We start from the raw sequence: 15,894 nt of genomic DNA on the forward strand, positions 1-15,894 counted from the left end.
CCTAATGTCTATGAAATCTATGAAAGTAGTCCTTGTACATGTGCTTTGGAAGGAGTCACTTGTGGTCATATTGCTGTTTAAGATTAACCCCATAATAAATTATGTACTCCAGCTCTCCTCACGATCAAGCTGTGTTAATTTGGTCCTCTGTTACTGAAAGGATGGTATAGACTATGGTATAGACTCAGTAATTTGGTGAAGTTCGAAACCAAAAGTTCAGTTAGTGCAAGTAAAAGTATTTTATTGAAATTCATTTGACTTTATTTGACTGCTTTGTGACACATATTTCATTTTCCAGGAAAAAGGAATCCTTTCTCAGACTTTCTGGTGTTCCTTTTGAATTGGAATCTATTGTACATACAGTTTTGATCCCTGAAATTCACCACTAACCTCTGGTGTTTTGACAGTTGAATCCTCAAACTAAGCAGTTCTCAGTTTGCTGGGCTATTAGTGATTGACCTGTCTTATAGACATACTATTTCTCTTTCTGTGACAAAAACTCTTACATGATCTTTTTTGCATTTTGATTTGTCTAAGGGCAGGTTTATACAGACAATTATAGACATTACAGGGAAAAGGCCCATTAAGTATCTGGTTCATGGTCATAATTCCCTACAATCTGCTTTTTTTTCTCACACGTGCCTTAAATTGTAAAAGGCAGAATGAAGAAAAAAAAGATGTTTTCAGAATCATGGCTACACATACCTGAATCCTGATTGGCACTGCTCAGGTGAAAGTTAAGTGTTAACCCTCTCATAGCCATCGGCCAATTGGCAGCAGTTGGTGGCTGCTCAGCCCAAAGCTGCAACAAATTCTGTAGTGGTTGTGAAATGATTAATAATAATTTTGACTATGAAGGGTGAACTCTGTCTGCTCTCCCCCTGAAACTGGTAGAAGGAAGCGCAGCAGCCATCTTACAGCATTTCTATGCTTCCATTCCAACATAAAAAGTCAGTTTGCCCTTGTCAGACATGCACTTTAATTATGGAGGGCTGGTTTTGGGGGAAAAGGTGTGGGGTAAGTAAGTAAATATGGTCACATGTTTACCATACTTTGTTATTATGGCACCATAATCATTTTGTAGAAGGTGCTAGCTCAACTTTAGCATCTGATCCTGCATTATAATCACTACTGCAGACCAGGACTTCATTAATAGTAGTCTACATCAGTGGTGCTCAGCTTCTGGCCTCAGAGATTCCCATGCATCCAAAAATGTGGTGGTTGGAGAGTGGTGGCAGCATTAATTGCCACTCCCCTGCTGCCAGATTTCCAAACTCTTGGGGGAGACCTGTGGGATAGAGCTCTGTGTCCTGGATCATGCTAGTGAGCAGTTGGGCTGGCATGTGGGGATACACCTCAGCTGGGTCTGGGTGCATGAGATTGAGCTGGTGGCAGGGTGAATAAAAATCAGTGATTAAGAAAAAAAAAATTAAATCTTTTTTTGATTTTTCTTTTAAAAGTCATCAATAAAATACTACTTTTCTTTCATTTAAAAAATAACAGTTACAATTAAATCTCATCACAAACATGCTAAACCTACACTTATAGTCTCATAAAAATGAATTAATGGCTCTGTTACACCCCCCCCCCCCAAGTTATGTACCAATCAAACATGGCCATTCATTTCAGTTTTTTATCTCATGAAAATGGCTCTAGTCTGTCTGTCCAGCCTAACTACCAGCTCTTGCTTCTTGAAAGTCCTGGGCTTTAATCTGCTGAGAAACGGAAACTGAAAGTCACATGTTCAAAGACACAGGCTGGATAGGATTGTGGTTGTTCTGTGCTTACGTCGTGGTGGAGCTGGGCCAAGCAAGGCAGAGGAGTTAGTTAGAGACAGAGAGACAATATAGGAAAGGAAGGAGGCAGAGTAGAAAGGAACATTAGTGTGGACTAGAAAGAAAAAGGGAAGACATTATTCAGTAGTACACACACAGCTTCCTATATATTCCCTTACACTTTTGCCACAGAAAAACTGCCATGGCTTCTGGGTATAAGAGAGACCCTATCTGGGAATATTTTGAAGAAATTCCTTCTCTGGGTAAAAAAGAAAAACGCATCAAGTGTAAGCAGCGCAAGAAGGAGATGCAGGGCCTAGTTGCAAGAATGAAACATCATAATGAAAACTGCTTATTGGGAGAAAATGATGTGCATGAAGATGTGGATATGTCTGAAGAACAACAGTTGATGTTGATCAACTGGTTAGTAAATTAAACAATTCACTTTGCAATGCATTATTCTTCAAGATTGTCTTTATGTCTTTTAGTATAAGTGTGATTTAACAAGTAAATTCCCAAGCAGTTTGCTATGTTGGATGTTGCTAGAAAATAAAGTTTAGCTTGGCTAATCCTTACGGCTTCTTTAATTAGTTAACTAGGTTTAGGATCTATCACCCAAGTTTACGGTACAGAAAGCTGCAGTAAGAGAAATCTAGAGTGACAGTTGCCCCGGGTGTCATTTTCTTATTTTATATTACATAATACATGCCCCTTATTTTGGAACATCATGGCCCTAGACCATAATGGTGATGCCATAAGTCTATTCCCTATTTTACTTCATCATAACTCAGCTCTCCCAAAGGAACCCCATCCTATACTTGTTTCTCAAAAAACAGAAGTGCCAGTGAGTTCAATGGGGCTTACTTCAAAATTAAGTGCACTCTAAGTGCAGTCAGTCTTAGCTTTTTTGGTAATTTGGAATTTGAGCTCCATCCTTTCAGAAAAAAATGTAAATGATTAACTCAATAATAGAGTAAGAAGAACTGAGAAGAATGACTATTCAAAAATCATGTTTGTTTCAGGTTCCCATTTAAACAGAAGAGACTTTGACTGTCTACCTGCAACAACTTCAGAGTCATCTGTTAGTACTTTTAGCAGCAGTGCTGCAACTAAATGTATTCATCCATTAAAACCACCACCATGGATCACTGCACCACTCCTTCAGCCCATGGGGCCAGAAGGTTGGACACCACTGATCTGTATAAAGCCTGTAGTAGTAGATTCCATACTGAATCAAGGCTGTAGTTCTTCAACATGAGTAATTCAAATGCATATAGGTAAGATTACTGTTCAAGGACAAACCGAGCACTTCTAAGCTATTGAATAGGCAGTTAAGGATTATCTTTAACCTGTCCAGAGCCTCAGTGGTTACTAATGCAGATTCTGGGAAGTTCCTCTGGCTGCTATCCAGCTCAGCACAGATGGTAGTACATTTTTTCCTTCCATCAATTTCTTTGTTTGCTGCAGCTCTTCATGTGATCCTGAAGAAAGGCAGCTTCTGGCATCTGTTTTTCTAAAAATTCTTAATCCTCAATGGCAGTTTAGCTGAGAGCATGTAATCTTGAAACAGAAGGTGGAAATGTGCTCTGTAGTAACTCAGTTCTCGTCCACTGTATGATCAGTTGTTTCACATGCGAAGTATCTTCTGGGTTGGTGAGGAAACTGGTCCTACTGGCCCATGGTACTGTGCTGTCCTCTCTTTGTGTGGTCAGTGTAGTTTTCGGTGTATGTGAGGGCCTTGTCATAGTCTGTACTGCAGTAATTGCTTCAGGCAGTGTATATTCCCTGGAGTCCTTGATGTTATAGGAAGAATGACCATAGGCTTGTTCTGTGGCAAAAGCTTGACTAGGTTTATTACCTACAAAGCATCTACTCGTTAACATGCATCGCCAGTGGGTTACACAGTCTTAGCTCTGGGTGCTTGGGGTAATGTACTGGCACAACTCACATAACAAATGCATCCCCTAGGCCAAATACAAAGTTCCAAGGATTTCCAGTTCCCCTATTATACACTGATCAAAACAACTTTCTGCTTGCATCATACATGTCCTGTACCATGTTCTTAATAAGTATTAAAACATCTTTACCAGATCATCGTATTTCCTGTTTAAATCATACACCTTCTTGTACATGTCATCGTTATCTTGTGTTATTTAGACCGTCCAGTACCAGCCTTATTGATCAACCTCATGTTGAATTTGTATAGTCTACTCCTGTGTGCACATTTCCGCTTCAGCCTCTATAAGCAGTTTGTGAATCAGTAATGTTTTTAGTGAGGCCTATTTTGGTCAATGCTTCAGCAGAGCCTGTATGTGAACAGTATATATACTGATCAGTGCTCCAGCAAGGTCTACGTAATGTATTGCTAGACCACATGGGAAAACAGGAAACTGCAGAACCATCTTTATTTCCTCATAATCTTAAAGAAGGTGAAACAGTACTTGAAGGTGAAGATGACGCCTTACCTGGTAGACAGCAGACAAGAGGATCACTCTGTCCATGGCAACTTTTCTGTCAGAATTTTTTTAGTTGCTAACATATTTCCTCAGCTGTTTGTGTCTGCTGTTTTGGCCCCTTCAACTAATTCTAGTAGAGGTCATGATGGTGAAGTGGAGAAACCTATCTACAAAAAGGGTTGACACTATATCTATGTAATAGCTAATTTGTAAACTATTTATTTCCTTAAAACTTTACATCCAATGGAGTTATGCAATTATGTGCCTGCACATGATCTCATAATATCGCGTAATTCCCTGGGGTGTAGGTGGTGAGTGAAAAGGGGAGCTTCTGCCTGCGGGGTGTAGGGGGGTGTGTGGGGTTTGTAGGTAGGTGTTGGCTTTTCCACCACATGCCCCTCACCCCATGGTACACAGCCCCTGTTGCCAGCAGCAGCAGGCAGCGGGCCCTCAGGGCACTCCTGGATGGGGCAGGCAGAGCCCCTGGCAGTGTACGGCTCTGGTGAATCCTGGGGGCTGCACATGGCTATCATCTGCAGTGCTGTGATCCACATGTCCTGGCATGGAGCCAGCCTGATCTTGTTTGAAGGCATGTGCCAGTGGGCTGGGCTGAGCTGGCTCTGTGCTGCCATGTACAGCCCTCAGGATCTGCCAGAGCTGTGCATCACCAGGGGGGGCTTTGCCTGCTGCAGCCAGGAGTGGCAACCTGTTGCTGCTGCTGGTGGCAGGGGCTCTGCAGGTGAGGGCATGTGGCATGGAACTGTGCGTGGTGGGGGGGGTGCATGGTGGGGTGGACTGTGCACGGTGGGGTGCATGTGATGGCAGGGTCTATGCACGGGGTGGTATGTGGTGGGCAGGAGCTGTGCAGAGGGGGTGTGTGCTGGGGGCTGTGCATGGGGGGGCCATACCCCCCACAAACTGCACACACTCACACATCTCATTTCCTTCTATGACCAGGTGACCTATCACCTGGACGAGGGAGAAGAGATTGATGTCATATATCTTGACTTCAAAAAAGCCTTCGATCTGGTTTCCCATGATCACCTCTTGGAGAAACTGGCCAGTTGTCGCCTTGGGTCCTCCACGATCCATACTGTTCAACATCTTCATTAATGATGTGGACACTGGAGTCAGAAGCGGACTGGCCAAGTTCGCCGATGACACCAAACTTTGGGGCAAAGCATCCACACCAGAAGACAGGCAGGTTATCCAGGCTGACCTGGACAGGCTCAGCAAGTGGGCGGACGAGAATCTGATGGTGTTCAATGCCGATAAATGTAAGGTTCTCCACCTTGGGAAGAAAAACCCGCAGCATCCTTATAGGCTCGGCAGTGCTATGTTGGCTAGCACTATGGAAGAAAGAGACTTGGGGGGCATCATTGACCTCAAGATGAACATGAGCCTGCAATGCGATGCTGCGGCTAGTAAAGCGACCAAAACGCTGGCTTGCATCCATAGATGCTTCTCAAGCAAATCCCGGGACGTCATTCTCCCCCTGTACTCGGCCTTAGTGAGGCCACAGCTGGAGTACTGCTTCCAGTTTTGGGCTCCACAATTCAAAAAGGATGTGGAGAAGCTTGAGAGAGTCCAGAGAAGAGCCACGCTCATGATCAGAGGTCAGGGAAGCAGACCCTACGATGACAGGCTGAGAGCCCTGGGGCTCTTTAGCCTGGAAAAGCGCAGGCTCAGGGATGATCTGATGGCCACCTATAAGTTTATCAGGGGTGACCACCAGTATCTGGGGGAACATTTGTTCACCAGAGCGCCCCAAGGGATGACGACTAGGTCGAACGGTCATAAACTACTACAAGACCGTTTCAGGCTGGACATAAGGAAGAATTTCTTTACTGTCCGAACCCCCGAGGTCTGGAACAGCCTGCCACCGGAGGTGGTTCAAGCGCCTACATTGAACACCTTCAAGAGCAAACTGGATGCTTATCTTGCTGGGATCCTATGACCCCAGCTGACTTCCTGCCCTTTGGGCAGGGGGCTGGACTCGATGATCTTCCGAGGTCCCTTCCAGCCCTAATGTCTATGAAATCTATGAAATCTCTTCATATCCGCCCATAAACTCCATACACACCCACGTCTCCCACACCTTCAGAACCTCCCCCATGCCACCTCACAAATTCCCCCCCACACCCTCCGCACACAAGTACCCACATGTATTTCTAAAGAATTTTCAAATAGTGTTATATTTAGTTTAATTTGTAAAAATATAAAGTAAGTTTGCATAATTTTGAATTTTTCTGCACATAATTCCCTGGGGTATAAAATATTGAAGTAGTCATTAGAGGCTAATCTACAGGCATGGTTGATTTCCTGAATAGGAAATAACTCAAACAATATATCAGTTTAAACCCTTCAGTCTATGGTTTAAATGAGTAGAAATTTTAATGACTATACCAACACAATTCCAGTATATGGCTGTAAAGGTATGAACAGTACTACAGTGCTAAAAGAGAGAACCATATATATATATATTTAAAAGTTACATAATAGGCAGGAGCATAATTTAAAGTGTAGTTTGGTATCATATTTTAGAGTAGGGATATCCAATTTCTTATAGGGGCTTCAAGGATGAATTACCCCAGAGCCACACATAGGGTGGCCATTGGCCCTGTTTTCAAACCCTTTGTCACCTGTCCATTGCTGAATGAGGAATGGACAGCAAAAAGACCTGTTTTTCAGTGCACTGGTGGAAATGCATGTCAATCATTTGTCCTTGTGATTATATTGGCTGTGCCTAGAGGCAGGGTGGTGGACAGCCAGGAGGAGAGGGGTTCTGGGCCAGCTAGGGAGGGAGGGAAGGAGGCAGGGGAGTGGTGGCCCCACCCCTTGCTGCTGTTTGGCTGAGGAGGTGGCAGCCCCATCCCTCACAACTGGTTGCCTGAGCGGCCCCCATCTCACCAAGGAGCTGTCCTGTATTATGGGGAAGCATCAGGGGCCACCCTAGCCGCACACCATGAGACCTTCTCCCCCCACATAGTATCATAGTTTCATAGTTGCTAGGGTCAGGAGGGACCTGAACAGATCATCTAGCCCGACCCCCTGCCACAGGCAGGAATGAATGCTGGGCTCACAAGACCCCAGATAGGTGATCGTCCAACCTCCTCTTGAATATGCCCAAGGTAGGGGTGAGGACCACCTCCCTGGGAAGTTGGTTCTAGATTTTGGCCACCCTAACTGTAAAATATTGCCTTCTGATCTCCAACCTAAACCTATTCTCCATCAGCTTATGACCATTGTTCCTCCTCACCCCAGGTGGTGCTGGGGAGAAAAGGGCTCTGCCTATTTGCTGTTGATCTCCCCTGATGAGCTTGTAGGCAGCCACCAGGTCCCCCCTCAGCCTCCTCTTGCTGAGGCTGAACAGGTTCAGGTCCATCAGTCTCTCCTCGTAGGGCCTGTCCTGCTGCCCTCTCACCAACCAGGTGGCTCTCCTCTGAACCCTCACCAGGCTGGCCACATCCCTTTTGAAGTGTGGTGCCCAATACTGGACACAGTACTCCAACAATTTGGGCTCCACAATTCAAAAAGGATGTGGAGAAGCTTGAGAGAGTTCAGAGAAGAGCCACGCGCATGATCAGAGGTCAGCGAAGCAGACCCTACGATGACAGGCTGAGAGCCCTGGGGCTCTTTAGCCTGGAAAAGCGCAGGCTCAGGCGTGATCTGATGGCCACCTATAAGTCCTCTCTCTCCCTACAAGTGTGTCCACCTCGCCCCACATCTTAGTGTCATCAGCAAACTTGGACAGCATGCTTTCCACCCCCTCATCCAAGTTGCTGATGAAGATGTTAAACAGTGCGGGCCCAAGGACCGAGCCCTGGGGTACCCCACTGCTCACATCTCTCCAGGTTGAGTACAGCCCGTCCACCACTACTCTCTGGGTGCGCCCCATCAGCCAATTTTTTACCCATCCAACTGTGCAGACACCAATGCCGTAGTCACTTAATTTATTGATGAGGGGGTGAGAGACAGTGTCAAAGGCCTTCTTAAAGTCTAGAAAGACTATGTCCACTATGTATCATAGTGCTTAGGGTTGAAAGGGACCTAAACAGATCATCAGGTCCAACCCCCTGCCCCGGGCAGAAACGGGTGCCGGGGTCATATCACCCCAGCCAAATATCTCTCCAGCCTCCTCTTGAAGACCCCCAAAGTAGGAGAGAGCACAACCTCACTTGGGAGCCCATTCCAGCGCCTGGCAGCCATCATGCAGCAGATAACCTCCACTGTACCCCTGCACAGTATGGGATCCCCAGGTCCCTGGTCATAGGTTCCCTCAGCTCTGCAGGCTGCCCAGCCTTGCCCCCTGGGGCAGGGGTACGAATTGGAAGCTGAAGGGGGAACCCAGAGACTCCAGTGGCAGCAACAGGAGAAACAATGCGGGGGAGCAGCACCCAGACTGAGAGCCCAGGGGCTGCAAATTAACCCGGGGGTGGGGGGGGGAGGAGGGAGGGTGCTGCATGTAGCCCACAGGCTGCCAGTTGGACAACTCCATTTTAGAGTAATATTTCCAAGTAGTAGCTGGAAGCACATGCATCACATTTCTTAGCTTCACAATTGGAAATCCTTTATACCATCATAGGATGAAAACATACACATGATTTTGGCTGGAAATAAATGTCACCTTTGTGCCACCATAAAAAGCCAACCTGTCTCTGCCCCTTGTCTTGCCACAAATGCCCAAAATTGTGGCTGTGACAATAGATGGTATAAATTTGTGCTGCTTTTTTGCTGTTTGGCTTTTGGTGGGAGAGTGCAGGCAGCCCAGAGCTGCCTGTGCTTTCCAGGTGTCCCAGACAGGCATGCCTGGGGCTTCAGGGTCCTGATGCTGTGTGCTTCAGGAATTCTGATTCTGTTGTCCTGCAAAGTCAGGCCCCTGAAGCTTCATAACTTGCAGGACCACTGCAAACAGAAAAATCCCAGATTCTCCATTTGTAATGTTTTTTTGTCACCAGTGAAGTAAATCAGTGATTCCAGGAGACATCCTAACACAGCCAATCTGCTTTATTTGACAACATCTGTTTATAGCTTTAGTGCTCCATCCAGTGATAACGCTGAATGCCTTAAAGGACTGAGTTTGAAAGAATGTGACACCTGCGCTTAAAACAGCTTACCATTTTTTAAATTGGTCAAAGAAATGAAATATAAATTCTATCTAAATTATTCTGAAATACATAGCTAAAATTTGCGTGGTTGCATACTTTTGACTTAATAGGAATGAATACATGCATATATAAGAGAATGTATATCTAAGTCTCAATTAATGGATTTTTTTTCTTCTCTTGAAGTGTTATTTTTACATATAGTATGTAAATCCCTACACCATGTAGAAGATTTCAGGGGGTTTATTTAATACTGTTTATAATCATAGATATGCCTAGAAGAGCTCAGTAGCTTTTGACAGCATTTTAAATCTAATTTTCTAAATACTTTTGAAATGGGTGAACATAAATGTTCTTAATTGGTGCTTTAAGGTTTACTTGTTTCAGTAGTGTAGTGTTCTAGCCTTTGGCTTCAGCCTCTTAGCATTGCTGAATTAAAAAATCTTATGTGCATATGATGTCCAGACTGAAAGAGCTGAGAATCTCCTTCAGGAAAAACGATCTCTAAACAGCTTCATTTTGGCTGGGTTATTTTCACATGCTGCTCTTTGCTCAAGGCCAAGTACAAAATAATGTAGTATAGGGATGGGCAATTATTTCAGCTGGAGGGCTACTTCCTGAGTTTTGGTGAGCTGTCAAGGGCCTCAAGTGTAGGCTCTGCCTCTTGAGAGGTGCCCTGCCCCGGTCACCATTTGGGACTGGAAGGCCCAACCCAACCCCTGGTCTTTGCCACTGGAAGTCCCTCCCCTCCCCCAAGAAGTACTCCTTGTGGGAGGGGGATTTGTCATCTTGGAACCGGAAAAAATACATATCATAAATGAGAAATCAAACATCTATTATAACATATTTTAATTTTATTTAAAAAAATATTATGTCCTGATTCATGTGTGTTTGCATAGTATATGTAGAGGCAATTGCATAATAGCTCAAAATAAAGTCTCAATCTTGTATATGGTGGGGGCAGGGGGAGTGTGGGGTGTATGTGAGTGGTGTGTGGGAGGGGAGTGGGTATTGTGTGGGGGTATGGTGGGGTATGCATGTGGGGCCCTCCCCTACATTTCCACCCCGCATGGTGCATTGCACATGCTTCCAGTGTCAGCAGCACCAGGCGGTGGGCCTTTGGGGCACTCATGGCTTGCGGCAGGTAGAGTCACCTGGTGTGGCTCTGGTTATGTCCTGGGAGCTGCATGTGGTGGCAGGGAGCAAGGCCAGGTCAGCCACGGGGATCCCCATGGCTCATGCAGCTCCCCGGGACTTGGCCAAAGTAGTGCACCACCAGGGGGAGCCCTGCACAATAGAGCTGACAGCCTGGCCATTAGGGCTGTGCGAGATGGCACTGTTTCCTTTAGACTTCCATTTCACTGTTTCGACAGGACAGTGTTTCGTTTTGAGTTTCATTTCATTTCAAAACCTCTGTTCTGTTTTGTTTAGTCGAAACTGTTTTGCTGTTTCGACATTTTGCCCATAGGCTTTAATGGGGAAGCATGAAACTGCCTATAACTTTGTCATTTTTTGGCAGATATGGATGAAAACAGCAGGGATTGTAGCCCCTTCTGAGAGCATGAAGCCTGTTAAGTTTCAAGGAGATAGGTGCAGGGGTTTCTGGGAAACTGCACCTCAAGTTGCTGACAAGCAAAACTCATGATGTGTAACTTCGTGTGTGTTAAGGCGCACTGTCACTGGCGCTGGGGCCTCTACATGACATGGTAGTGTACAGGGCCTCCTACCCTACAGCCTCAGCTCGGTCCACCACTTTAAATATCGTCCTTCTGGTCAGCTGGCTGGGGACAGGTGCTAGGGGTGTTGGTCTAAGGGCATGGCACTGGAAGACAAGATTCTTTGGATCAGTCTAAGCTGGTATGTTTTAGTAGACCAACTGAATAGTTACAGAAATATATCTTAGCAAGCTTTCAGGTTGAAAAACCCTTTGTCAGGCTGAGGAAGCACCTGCAGTTGGTGTGTGTGCTGTTCTTGGATGGAAGAAATAGAAAAGAAGCCAGAGGCTGGCATGCAATGCAGGCAAGAAAGCCAGTCAGTGAAAATGGAAATGGAGGCATCAGGGAATGAGGGACAGGCTGGGGTGGAGGAGGAAGGGGGATGTAGCAGCACAGGTAAAAGTGGAGGTACCTGGGGAGTCAGATGTCTGGCAGGTTGTAGTGTGTCAGAATTCCAACGTCTATATTGAGTCCATGAGTTTCTGTACCTAGGAGGTTGATGAAGTGCAGTTCATAGACTCGTCTGTCAAAAGCTGGCATCCCAGGCAGCTAAGCTGAGCTCACCTGGAATCTCACAACTTCGCTGCAACCAGCAAGCCATGGAATCAGGAACATTGATCCGCTGGAAGCTGTCCATTTGGCTCTGAAGTTCCCTCGCTATGGGGATCACCTGGCTAAGGAGGGCATTGCCAGTGCTGAGGGTCTCGGTGGCTGTGAGGAAGGACTTGAGGACCACCAAGATCTGAGACATGGTATCCCACTTGGCCTTGCTCAGGGAGATTGGGATCAGCAGCCCCCTTAACAGAGCTATCTCATGGATGGCCTTCTGTTGCTCCACCAGCCTCTTGAGCATCAGATATGTGGAGTTTCACCGAGTCTCCACATCCTTCATGATTTTGTGCTGTGAAATGTTCAACTGTGCTTGTTTGTCCTGCAGCATTTTGCCCCCATGGATACTTCTGTAGAAGGAGGCTGCCACCTTCCTGCATTTGGAAATGAGCTTGCTGGTGGTGCTGGCACCATCACCAGCATCCTTGTCTCCCTCAAAGGTGTCCCTGACAATGAGGTGGAACTTGTGTGCCACACAGCAGATGCCAATAAAGTTGGTATTATGGACTGCCTTAACTATACTGGCCCCACTGTCAGTGACCATGAATCCGTGGGTGAGCTTGCCCTGCCCAACAAGCCACCCCTGCACCAAGTAGTTCATGGCACCCATGATCTCTCTTGCCATGTGGGACTCATCCATCACCTCAGCTATAAACAGCCCACTGACGGCCTGACCAGTCGCACCAGTACCCTGTAGGGGGGAGAGGTAGGCGTGATCTCCACTCTGGTTGCTCCAGATGTCCGAGGTGAAGTGTAAGGCCACCTGGGGACCTGCTTTGCACAGCTCCTCCCTCAAGTACTCCCTGCATGTCTCATAAAGGGAGGGCACCACCACCCTGCTGAAGGTGGTGCGTGCGGGCACTTGGTAGAATGGGGCCATGAGCCCCTGAACCCTGGCTGTTCAGCTAAGGAGAAGGGCTGGCCATCCACAGGAAGCATCTCCCTAATGCTCTGGGTGATCTTGCTTGCCCTTGCAAAGCGCCCTGCTTTCTGTCTGCCTTTGCCCCGCTGTTCCAGGGTGGCTGCCTCTGCTTTGGGGAGACAAGGGCTTTGGAGCGAGAGGGGGACTTCCCTTTGGGCACGCTCCTGCTGGTGCCAGGCTGAGGAGGAGCCAGGGCAAGGGGGTGGTGCCTGCGGAAATGCATCAGCATCCCTGTGGTTCTCATGTGTTTTGTTCCCTTGCCCCAGCTGGTTTGGGCTCGGTAGTGCAGGCAGATAGCATACGTGGGATCATCTGCCAACTCGCAATGATCCCAGACCACACTACCCATTTGCTTCTGGGGTGCAGCTGCATGTGTGGATGCTGCAATTTCCCCTTCCCCAGCAAGCAGAGGCACAGCAAGAGGAGGAGCGGATTCAGCTGAGCCACTTACCTTTGCAACCTGTACCTCAGCCTCCTCTGAAGTGCCTTCTGGGGAAGGAGACTTGTCTCTAGGGGAAACATGACGGGTGTGGAGCACAAGTGCAGCTGATTTCCCCCTCCTTCCCTAGAATTTTCCTTGCTAGGGCATTCAGATCCAGATCTAGCTCTTCCTCTGCTGTTTTTCCATCCCTCCCCCAGAGCACTGGGATTGGAAGGGACCTCAGGGGAGGATCACAGTCGCTGGCCAGCTACACAGTCAGTATCAGAGCAGTCCTTCCCCCTCTTCTCCCTACCTCTTCTTATTTTCTGGCTCCCTTCAGGCAAGCTCAGCTTCAGCTTCAAAACTCGAAACGTTTTGAAATTTTTGAAACATTCTGACTGCCCCCATTTTGTTTTGAGGCTGTTTAGAAGTTCTTCATTTCATTTCGATTTCACTGTTTCAAGCTTGAAACGAGTTGAAACAGCGTCAAAACAAAACAAGCTGGTGAAATTTCACACAGCCCTACTGGCTATGCTCCCTGCCTCCACATGCAGCTCCTGGAACGTGGCTGGGACAACAGGGAGCGGTGATGAGCCAATCCTGCTGCATCATGTGGGGCTCCTCACCACCTGGGTCCTGGGAGTTGCATGTGGCGGCAGGGAGCGGGGCAAATCTCCCAGCTCCATCATATGGCGTTCCCTCTGGTGGCACATGGCTCTAGCTGAGCCCTGGAAACTGCACATGAACTGTGTGGAGTCCCATGCTCTTGCCAACCCAGGATCCATGGTCCCACCACCTTGCCCCGGCCCTGCTTCTGCCCAGCTTACCTGCTGCTGCTTCCCTCCTGCTGCCCAGAGTGCTGCAGCAGGGACAGAAGGAGGAGCCAGTGGAGGCTGGGATTGCTCAGCAGTTCCCCAGATGGCTGCAGCAGCAGCCCAGCTTGGAAGCTGGGCATGCTGGCTGGGGCCGGTGTCCTCCCATGGGTGTGGGTGGGTGCACAGCATGCTGCCCTGGTAAGAGTGAGCAGGGCTTGGCTCCATGCCGTGGGTTATGCTGGATACAATTAATTGATGAGTGCCTGCCTGCAGGACAGATGAAATCGCCTGGCAGACTGGATCTAGCCCATGGGCTGTATTTTGCCTGCCCCTGTTTTAGTATCTAAAAACCATATTTTTTTTTTTTGTACATGGAGGGCAGGATTTAAAATATGACCCATGGTTGTTTTATCTCTCTTCTTCTTCCCCCTAGAAATGGGTGCTGTGGAGTGTCTTTTTTATGGTTATGTTGATAACAATCAAAATGTTATTAAACTGTATGCTATAACCTTAGTTGTAAGCATATTTTTAGTGCATTATATAACCTGATATGGAGTATGCATTTTTAGGATGTAACTTTTGATCAAACTTACCAAAACTGTTAGGTAAGTTAAAAAAAATAAACAAGCAAAAACAACTGCCCCCCCTGCCCAAAGTGCTAATGATCTTTTGAACTCAGCTAGTGTAGGTATATTAGATAAGAAAAGAAGTATTTGTAGGCCAATTAATGTTTTAGGTTGGAAGATAAGAATTCTAGGAACGAAATATTTTCCAGTCTTAAAACTTGTTTAATTTACATCTTCCAAGAAATGCTTAAGAAATAGTTTGGTTTGATTCTTTGCAGTTCTAGAGAAAAGGATTTCTCAAATGTTCCACCTTTTACTTTAGACTGTAAGTTAGAGCCATAAATACTCATGTTGGGAATAGACATGGAAATAAGCAGGGCTGTCCATTTTGTGCTATCATCCCAGAGTTAAGGTAAAGGAGGAAAAAATTGTCAGAAAAAAATTGCTTCGTGTTCTTTTTTTTTTCTTCATGTTTAGCACTGTTTTTATTACCATTTTTACCCAAATCTAAGATGAACTTGAATTCCAGTGACAACCTCCAATGTATAGATTATATACATGAAAAAATGATACATTTGTTATAATTTTCCATGTATAGAAAATATTTATTGGAGGGTGTGGCAGGCTTGGGCAATCCACCTGGTGTCAGAGGTCCATTAGTGGTTGGATCTGCTTGCTCACAACCCCTGGTCTCTACTTTGCCTCTTACCTCTTGCCTGCCATGACTTGATCTTTAAGGGACCTTCCTAGGTTTGCCTAGTGCACTATCCTCTGGTCTTCTCTGCTCCAAACTCTAAGGGGTGGGCCTCACCTTTTAAGGCAGCCCCCAGTCAATCTTTAGAGGCAATAATTGGGATCTCCAGCTGCCCTCATAATCATGCTTATGGCTCGCAGGTGTTATCAGCTATCATTCCTGGGTATCATCTTGCCTCAATACAGTCTATACTGCATCCTCCAAGTACTTGTTGGGGTCTTGGCCTTCTCAGGCTTTCACTTCTTTTTCTAGCTGGGCTCTCTCTGCCTAGGCCCACCACACCAGGACCCGGCTTATGAGCTCCAGATTCTAGGACCTTGACCCTGGTTTCGCCCCTTGCTGGGCTATGGCCCCTGGCGCTCTCAGCCTTTGGCTGCCTCTGACTTGCATCCTGCCCTGGCAGGATACTATGCCTTGGTGAGCCTTTGTGGCCTGCACACTTGCCCCTCCAGCCACATTCAGTCCACTGGTCTAACTAACATAAAAGCAAGCTGCTGCTTTAATGAAACCTTCTTGCCTCCCTGGATACAATACAGCAATGGAAACAAAAGTGCTCCTGCTTTAACAGAAATCCTCTCATCCCGAGTACACAGATGTCGTACGACGGGGCCTCAGTGTGCGTAAGCTACCTCAGTGTCGTAAGCTGCCTCAGTGTGCGACTGCTCATGAGATTAGTGTCATAGATTCATAGATGTTAGGGTCGGAAGGGACCTCAATAGATCATCGAGTCCGACCCCCTGCATAGGCAGGAAAGAG

The 15,894-nt window shown here is 46.7% G+C and overlaps 1 protein-coding gene across 1 annotated transcript in view; it reads left to right on the forward strand.

The window, feature by feature from the left end:
• The first annotated feature begins 1,977 nt into the window (after positions 1-1,977).
• LOC102371790 (WD repeat-containing protein 25-like) overlaps positions 1,978-15,894 on the forward strand; it is an 87,741-nt gene continuing 73,824 nt past the window's right edge. Inside the window, exon 1 of the mRNA XM_025194774.1 lies at positions 1,978-2,202. Coding sequence (XP_025050559.1) covers positions 1,978-2,202 — 225 coding nt within the window. The remainder of the gene's footprint in view (positions 2,203-15,894) is intronic.

The sequence above is a fragment of the Alligator sinensis genome, unplaced genomic scaffold (genome assembly GCF_000455745.1).
Source record: "Alligator sinensis unplaced genomic scaffold, ASM45574v1 scaffold102_1, whole genome shotgun sequence".
NCBI classification, from domain to species: domain Eukaryota; kingdom Metazoa; phylum Chordata; order Crocodylia; family Alligatoridae; genus Alligator; species Alligator sinensis.